Source organism: Osmerus eperlanus, chromosome 7, assembly GCF_963692335.1.
Source record: "Osmerus eperlanus chromosome 7, fOsmEpe2.1, whole genome shotgun sequence".
Lineage (NCBI taxonomy): Eukaryota > Metazoa > Chordata > Actinopteri > Osmeriformes > Osmeridae > Osmerus > Osmerus eperlanus.
The window spans coordinates 4,600,120-4,609,436 of NC_085024.1; the positions used below are offsets into that span (position 1 = coordinate 4,600,120).

The window sequence follows — 9,317 nt, forward strand, 5'->3', positions numbered from 1 at the left end:
GCACCACTCAGTCTCTCACACAGGTGATTGGTACATTTACTTGACCATGAGAAACACGATTACTAGCTATTGTCGGTTTATACCAATAATACGATTACTCCGTTTACATGTGTAATTAGTTATGCGATTACTCAGTAAACGCGTCTACATGATTCTTTTTTATTAATCGTTGTATGCTCCACGGACAAAACTTGCACCATCATCCTTCTGCAACAAAGTGTCGCCGTGTCTTCCTGTATCGGCCCTACTGCTGTATGTTTCATTCCATCAACACATTGAATCCTACTAAGAAAGCCGAGTAAACGCACTCAATGCACACATCTGCTACTGCTATTACTATCCCAACTATAATTTCAGCTGATAAGACAATAATATTGTTTTTATGACTAGCTAGCCTAGGCCTACTTCTTCTTCTGTTTAACAGTTCAGCTTCTCCCGCATTGTATTTCAGCTCTTAGCGTTGTTAGATGATGCAGTTCAGTTTCCACACTGCCTCTTTTGTGTGACTCACACATTTCTTGACATTCATTTCAGCTTGCGGGTATTTCTGTATTTTCTGCAATTTAAGAAAAATAATTTCATCTTTCAGCATTCCAACGCATTTTCAGCAGGAAATGCCTTTCTAGTTATTTATTATTTATTTTCGCCCCCCTAAGGATCAGTCAATATTTGGACTACATTCACAACGGCGGTGTCAAAAGGTTCGTATTGTTAGCGATTGCGTTGGTTGTATTTTTATTTACGTTCCGTTGCATGGTTTAAGTAGAAATTGCGTTTTTGTGGTGAAAAGTGAAGCTAACGGTGGCTAATTTGCTAGCCACAGTCACTGACGTTACTAACGTCACGAAAACACGCGTGACTACCTGTAGCAGAACATTCGTTTCGCATCTGTTAACTTGGGGGATAGCTAGGCTAACTATAGCTTTACTGCAAGGCAGCTGCAGAAACGCCACAAGCAAAGAGGCCAGGGTGATAACTATTTACTCATTTTACTTTGTGATGTGAAACACTTATGAAATGTAATGTACAGTAGCTGATATTATTAAAGAAGTGGGCCCACATCTACTTTCGGAAACGGTAGTCTACTATTTCACTGAAGCATTAGCATGACATTAGCCTCTGTTGCCCGGGCAACACACCACAGTGGTCTATGATGCATCTGTTTTCAATCGTTAAAATAAATATTCCTCACAAATACATTTTCTTTGTAGGATTTACTATGACATTACATTACAAGTAAACGATTTGTTGGTGAAATTATCATTACCTGTGGTTTCAAACCAGTGTTGCTCATTGCAACGCTGTAGCCTACGCGAGACACACGACAAAAACATCTAACTTACACAGCTGTTTAGGAAGTCAAACGGCGACAGAACATGTTCGGCACTCCCCTTACTTAAATCAAAAGTCTATCTAACTACTAACCTGAACTTCATTGCCACAGCCTAAACGTTGTGAATCTGTTCATGAAAATAATTTATTTCAGCCTAAACCGTACAACGGAACGTTAAATCCAATTCAACCAACGCAATCTACCAAGACGAACACAGTAGTAGTCTACTAGTACTGTACCGTAGTTAGTACAATTTACCGGGGCAGCTTCTCCACACAGGGCTATGTCGCATTTTGCGTTGTTACTGACAATGATCGCTACCAGTGAGCTTTTTATGAATGAGCGATTTTCCACTAAATAAATGTCAAGCTTATTTACGTTTTGGGGGGCATATTTTCAGTTAGCAGATGGGACTGTCTGAATCGCGATTCCATCTTCTACTGCCGGGTAACGTCGTAGAATAATCTTCAAAGGGGGTTCTTTATTAATGAATGAATGCAATGAGTAGGCTACATGCCTGAAAATATCACGAGATGGGAAAAACTAAAAATGACGTTTAAGTCATAGAGATTAGGTCCATTTTTACACCGGTCTGCCAAATTTATTCGTTTTGATTCAACGATGAGGCTGCCTCTTGCAGGGGAAATGAGAAGACATCTATTTCATTCTACACTTCACTCGTATTTTCAGTTGTAAATGAGCAGCAAAAAAAAATGCTTTTAAATCTATTTAATCTTTATAAATAATAAGTATGCATTTTCATATAAAATATACAGAAATCAGTTGTAAAAATGTCATTCAAAAACGGACCCCTGTGCAACCGACGCAAGCAAGCACACCCTACAATTTCCCCAGAAATTGTACCCTCTCTAGTTTAATCTCAAAATGGTATTTTGTTTTCAAATGACAAACTCAAACCATCATATGAATAGACATTTATAAGAACCATTTGAACACTGATGTGCTCAATGTAAAACACTATGATGAATGGAAAACACTTCTTCATTCATCATAGTGAGTTAGGCCTTTTTTTGTTCAGTGTTACATTTACTACAGACAGTACATACATAAGTGTGTTGTAAAATATTTGAGAATATTGTTTTTATACTCAGAACACAGAAATACACGGTAACAAATATATTTTACATATATGTACACAGTGTACATCCCAACCAACACAAAGTTGCACATGCAGCGGTTTACATACAAAACAACAGAATAATTTACTGTATAGTGTATACAGTTACATTATTATTTTTCTTTGTATTTGCCGTAATGTTATGGCGTTATGTTCTAGGACCATGTTCATGATTTCAGTTTCCTGTTCAGGAGACAGAAGACGTTCCCGACCACCTTGTGTTGGTAATCTTTCAGTCCTGCCAAACATATATTAAAATACTGTAAATACTGTGTAGGAATACAAAGTAGGAATACATTTTCCAAATACTTGAAATATACTTTATTTTTACAGTCCTACAGAACAGTCCACAGGCAATACTTTACTACTGTACTCATTGAGTACTGTATTGATATGGAGTAGGCCTACTGCAATTTTGTAGTGAGAGTAGATTTCTTACCTATTCTCATTTCGGTCCCGAGTTTCGGTCTCAAGTCCCGATGATCAAGATGCTTCCTGTTAGAATGTTGTGTGTTACGTGGAGAATTGTGTGTTGTGTTTTGCAAAAAGTGTTTTATGAAATTGAAAACTGAGTCAAAGGCCCAAAATGTGCGTATGGTTTTGCAGATTTGAGGTGTGGTTCTGGTGTTTGAGTGTCAGGTTTCAGAAATTGTGTGAAAAGTAAGGAATTTGTGTGTAAGCATTTGAAAAAAACTGTAATACCTTACATTTCGGTGGTCCCTGCACGCAATTTGGTTTTTAGAAATGGTATAGCAGGCCTAATATAGGTTAGACTATACAGTATAATACAATATACAGTATGAAAAATATACAGTAGTCTATAACCAACTATAGCCTAGTGTAAGTATTGTGTTGCCAGTATTATACAGTGCAGTACAGTAGGCTACTGAGCTAGTTTCAAATTGATGTGCTGCATGATTTGGTTTCATTTCTTCAGGTCGTGTATCAACATCGGGCGTATTTTAAGTTTTGATTAGATTATGATCACCTGCGAAAACTGTATACTAGAAGCATACAGCATTTGCAAATGCTTTGCATTCTACTTTGCAGGACCGGATTAACTAATTCTGGGCCCCTGGGCACGAAGGCATCATGGGCCCCTCCCACCCCTCCTCCTATTAACTCAACCACAGCTAGTTATATATGTAAAACTATGTCCGTTGCAAAATAATATTGATTGTTCAGTAGGCTACAGCAGCCAATGAAAAATGAACAGCACACAATCTATAAATGTAATTAAATTATACATACCAGCAGCGAGCATAATAGCATGTAGGCCTAATAATAAAAAAAGATGCCTCTTAATTGGATTTTTTTGTAGGGCAAGTGGAAGATAAATTTACCTGCTTTATTTACTCATATTTACTCTTTTTATATGGCTCTGACCTAATGTAGCTTTTCAGGAAGTGTCCATGTGGTGCCGACATGCTGAAAAACCAACTTTTTTCTCAATAGAACGTTCAGATTCCAATGTATTCCTATGGGATTTTCATCTACATGACTTCAACTTGATTTTTCTCAAAATGTTTATGTTTTAACATTGACTAAACATACCTTATTTTGAAGAAAACAACCTAAACTTTAGTTTAAGATATGTCTCCCAGTGGTGCCCTAGCCAAAGCAGAAAAAACTATAAACAGTATTTTCATACACTTTCTCAATGTTTATTGCAACCAACATTTGATAGCATTAAGGTGTACGTGTCTACGTGCTAACTGGCATACTTGTTTTTCATTTATTGCTAGTAGTCGCTAGTTATTGAACTAAGAAAAGGACGTGGACCTGAAAATTCCGGTGCAATATTTTCAGGCGGCCTTCTCAGCTAATAACCCTGTTTTCTGAACGTTCGATTCAATGCGTTTACTACCTGCGTTCCAGGATAATCTGACAGTGGTTACCCAGTATCACATAATTTCGTGAGTCACGAAAAATAATCTAATATTTCGTGACACGTTCACGTAATTGGCACTTTTTTCGTGACTATGCCACGTTTTTTCAACCAGTGCATTTCAATGGAGAGAATATTTCGTTACCTCGGCACGTTTTAATTACCCAATTCATTTCAATGGAGCAACACAATGGTGAAATGTTTTCGTGTTCATTTAAGGTTTTGTTCTAATTTGTAAACGATAAAAAACGAGTTCATAATATAACTTGCCTTGTTCTTTTTTAAGAGGTAGGCTATAGAACATTTATTAGAATAATACCCTAACCTATTAAAGCCTACTACTTAACCACTGATCCGTGCTTTTACGTATCCTTTACCACCCGTATTCAACCGATCTTCCTATTTATAACCAAGAAAGGACTTAAGCAATGACCGAGGAAAGATAGAAGATGTCATCTATGTCATTCATAATGGAACGAGACAGGGCCGGATCCAGGGGGTGGGGGGGGCTAGGATGGGCTGCGTCCCCCCAGATTTCTGCCGCGCCCCCAAACCTGACACTCAAACACCAGAACCACACCTCAAATCTGCAAAACCATACGCACATTTTGGGCCTTTGACTCAGTTTTCAATTTCATAAAACACTTTTTGCAAAACACAACACACAATTCTCCACGTAACACACAACATTCTAACAGGAAGCATCTTGATTTCCTTTTAAAAACGCAACCAATCAAAATGCCACACTAATTCATCAGTGCCTTACAGTAACTCCTCACATGTGCAAACACTCATTGCTTTACTCAACACCAACCAATCATGGCTTTATAATAGGCCTATAAATAGCCTAATTTGAGTCAATTTACAGTGGTGGGTATAATTTGAACCTTTACTGTAGAAAAGATAACAGGTATGTAACAATCTACTGTAATATACACATGTTCTAATGTACACATAATATCTATCAGCACAACACACGGTATACTATACACAAACATATTTTAGCACCCATGCATCCATTGACTGCAGTGCACTGCATGATTGGTCACAGTCTGGTGGATTGCTGTATCATACCGTGCAACAGTACAGTGACTGTAAGAAGACAATATTGTAGAAAATAGTATATATTACTGTATGCTACAGTTCATGGCACACGCAGACACACCATTCCGTAATCACCTTTTTCAAAATTAGGTTTGGTTTCTGTCCTACTACACTTTTTCTTTTGTACTGTGTTATACTGTATTCACAACCACAAATGCTTATAGTAAAAAAATAAGTTTGGTTTCAATCTTGTTTTTGTGTTTACTATGAATTTTTCAGCATCTCTGCCATTTACTTTCAATCTTGTACAGAAATGTACATAGGAGCTCATGAAAGAAGAGCTTTAGGTTTTGAATAACTGTGTGTATATGATATATCCCAAAATTGCTGGTCTTGCTGCCTCTTAGCCTGGGAGTTTGTTGCTCTGCTATGTTTGTCTAATAGTTGTGAAATGATGTTGTATTAATAAATCCCATGGATTTGGTACTTTTAAAGGTGTTCTTAGTCGTTGTTTTGGGTCAGTGGCGGAATGTTTGTTCGCCCCATAGGGCCACTAAAGTTGGGGCGTAACAGTGCAATTGTTGGATTTGTGTGTTAAGTTTTGAAAAGAAGAGCACAAGTGAAAGAAATGTGTGTAAGCATTTGAAAAAAACTGTAAAGACAGTCTATATGTACTGATGTTACTTTCATTTCAGTTGACGATGACCTATAGGTAGGCCTATCCATTTCCCAGAAATCAGTTAAGTTTCTTTTTCCTTTGAATTTTGTTTTTACCCCGCAATAAACCACTCCCAGAAAACACCTTTATAAGCTTCAACTCAACCCGCCCAGCATCAGTCGGACTTTCATAGATCACCATTTGCATCACAATGCATTTTGTCGTACTTTTCGTTGGATGTGCGCTGTTTTCCACAGGTAAGTCTCAAATACACTATAGCCTATCCTAGACTGGTTGCATAGTTTCAGCTAAAATGACTCGTATAGTTTCAGCTACAATGACTCGTATTGAGAGACTTGTTGCTCTTGTTGGTTAGTTGTAACGGTTTCAAATTCTTGTACTCGCTGTGAAATATTTTACTGTTGATTGTTTTTTCTACAGGTACACTCTTGCACTCTTGTGGGGAGTTTCATGTTGTTCAATTGTAACTTGTTTAATTGCATGCTCTTATGGTTCTTCCCTTTGGCACTTATTTGGTTTTCCACAATGTATGCTTCATATGAAGCATACATTGTGGAAAACATTGCGAGCAGCCAATATTGGCTGCTCGCAATGTTTGGGGCTATCTCGTTGTTATGATCAGTGACATATGCTCTTTTGTAAAGCTCTCTCTTGGAAGTCGCTTTGGATAAAAGCGTCTGCTAAATGCATAAAAATAAATGTAAATGTAATGTAAAATATATTAGGCTACCTAAGGCTGCAGATTAATAGACAAAACTTTTGGTTATGTGATTTCCAAATAAAAGTAGCCTAATCCAACTAGAATCATTGATGCAAGCCTTCTGTTTTGTATTCTCATTACAACATTCATATTGTCAATTTATTTGCAGTTTCTAATAATCGAAATAACCTGTTCTGATACGCCCATATTTTAGCCTTCACACTCACCTGTTACGAGTGCGTATCCGGGGCAACGGGATCATGCGTGGATACCCAGAAGACATGTCCCAGTTCCACTCAATGTGCAGCAATGAGGGTCACATCTTACGCCGGTCAGATATTTGAATGCGAAACTTATTTCATTTTATTATGATGTAGCCTATATTGGCTTTATCAAGATACGAGTTATTGGCCAAATTGTTTTCATTACAGACATAATGAAATCCTGTTTTGAATGACTGTAATTGTTTTCCATAACTATCAAGGAGGGTCAAAAGTCGTAAATATGACCGTGAAGAGCTGTGCTGCACCTGCTGAGTGCCTGACAGGGTCACTTAACTTCAGAATCGAAAAGACATTGATAAATAGCAAGTGCTGCACCACAGACCTCTGCAACTCTCAGACTGTCCCAGGTTAGTCTTTCCGTGTAAACCAATATTATAGTTTTTATGTAAAATCTATATGTATTTTTTTTATAATAATGATATTATTTATTATAAATATTCATAATCAGGCATGCAAACAGGTCAGGGGTAAAAAAGGTGAGAAGGATACGGCGAACCGCCAACCCTCTGGGGGCATGCTCCCCCGGAAAGAAATGTATAACAGTTAAACGCATCAATCAGGTGCACTTTGACAGCACAATTAAGAGCCTTTATCAATGTAGAATCTGTGCTCTTGTAAACGATGTCATGTTCTTTTAACCATGAAGACATTTTTTATATAGCATAGCCTACATCATAAACAACTATTAAACAAACGAGATTACTGTAATGTTCATGATTTATAACATGTGATGTTATAATTGTTAGAATATCTCCACATGTGATGTGTCTCAGTTTGTAAGGAGACATTGTTTTATTTCGTCCACAAGAGGGCGCTTTAGTTTGGTTCGTGGTGTTGAGACTGCAGAAGCAGCGGGACAACAGAAATAAATATGGCGGAGTTAGCATGAGACACAAATGTTTGTAACCGAGACATATACATTTACTAAAGGATATAAAAGCAATTTTACTGTGCCCGAGATTTATTGAAACATTACAATTACCTGTGTTGAACTACTTTTACTTTATTTTTAAGTCAAAAGCATCCCTTACTGTAAAGCTAACACACATCCAATAAATATAATTTTTGTATTAAAATTGTTCTACTAGATGATGCAAGATCGGTCTGTAAACCTCTCCCTACTCTGCCTCTGATTGGCTGTGAGGTTTAGGCATTAGGAGTGACAATTAGTTACAGAGCCAGTTGTAAGAGGATTGTCGTGTAAACGTGCAATATGAGAACTCTCCCCTGGTTATACAATGTCTATAGCCTATGGTAACTTCAGTGCTTCTTTTTTTTTCTGCTCCACAGAATCCAGCAGTGATACCCCAAATGGGAAACAGTGCTACACATGCAACGGCCAGGATTGCCTCAACACTCTAAACTGCCTGGGGGACGAGAATAGCTGTATCTCCACTACAGGTAATGTTTCACATGTTTGGTTCTCTATTATTCCCAAAGATTTCAAATTCCACTCATGACAGTGCTTGTTGTTCTATACATCAAATGTTCAGAATTATTTTTTTTGTCTGCGAAACATCTTGTTTCAGATGGAAAGTACAGAAAGCCATCTTGTGTCTGAAAGTTGGAGGATTTTTAGTGGAGCTTCTCCAACGTTAATCGTTTCATAGAGATGCTTGTAGTTTTGCTGGCGGAGAGTAGGCCTACTGTGTGAAAATCACGCATAAGTTTGCGACGTCTGGTATTCTACATTTCTCGGCAACACACGCATTGCATATGAGGAGCACAGCTGAATCGAGTGACACACACATTTCACAAACAAGACGTTGGGGTAGTGCTCTCGAAATTTTGTGAGAAGTGAATGGTTCTTGCCGCACATAGTATTGCATCCGTCGGTTGCGAGCCCGATGCATTGTTTTGGACACAGCTTGCATTCTTGCAAAAAATTCAGCAATGCGTCCGTTATTGAATTGGCATCTCCGCCTTCTAAATTTTTGATACCAGCAAAAGTAGACACAATTCGCTGCTGTGTTTGGCTGTAGTATCGTATTACAACAGCAAGCTGTTTTTGCATGCCCACGTCAAACAATTTACGCACTCGACAACTGGAGAACGGAGCAGCTAATGTGTTTCTCCATTTTGCTGTGGTTTTCGACTCACTGTGGTGCGCGCGGATCTCGCTTTTGCAGTACCGACAAAAAGCTTTGGTATCATCCCCAGCCACACGTTCTATCCCTTCTTTAATTCTGTTTTTACTTTCCCATTCTTTTGTATATTTCTTCCCGTATTTCTTCCCGTATTCTTTACCGTA

General features: G+C 38.0%; 1 protein-coding gene across 1 annotated transcript; it reads left to right on the forward strand.

Moving 5' to 3' along the window:
* The first annotated feature begins 6,127 nt into the window (after positions 1–6,127).
* Positions 6,128–8,526, forward strand: LOC134023795 (phospholipase A2 inhibitor and Ly6/PLAUR domain-containing protein-like). The gene is made up of 4 exons (XM_062466157.1): positions 6,128–6,318; positions 6,997–7,113; positions 7,267–7,413; positions 8,357–8,526. The coding sequence occupies exons 1-4, from the start codon at positions 6,273–6,275 to the stop codon at positions 8,524–8,526; spliced, it is 480 nt and encodes a 159-aa protein (XP_062322141.1). The 5' UTR covers positions 6,128–6,272.
* Positions 8,527–9,317: the final 791 nt, after the last annotated feature.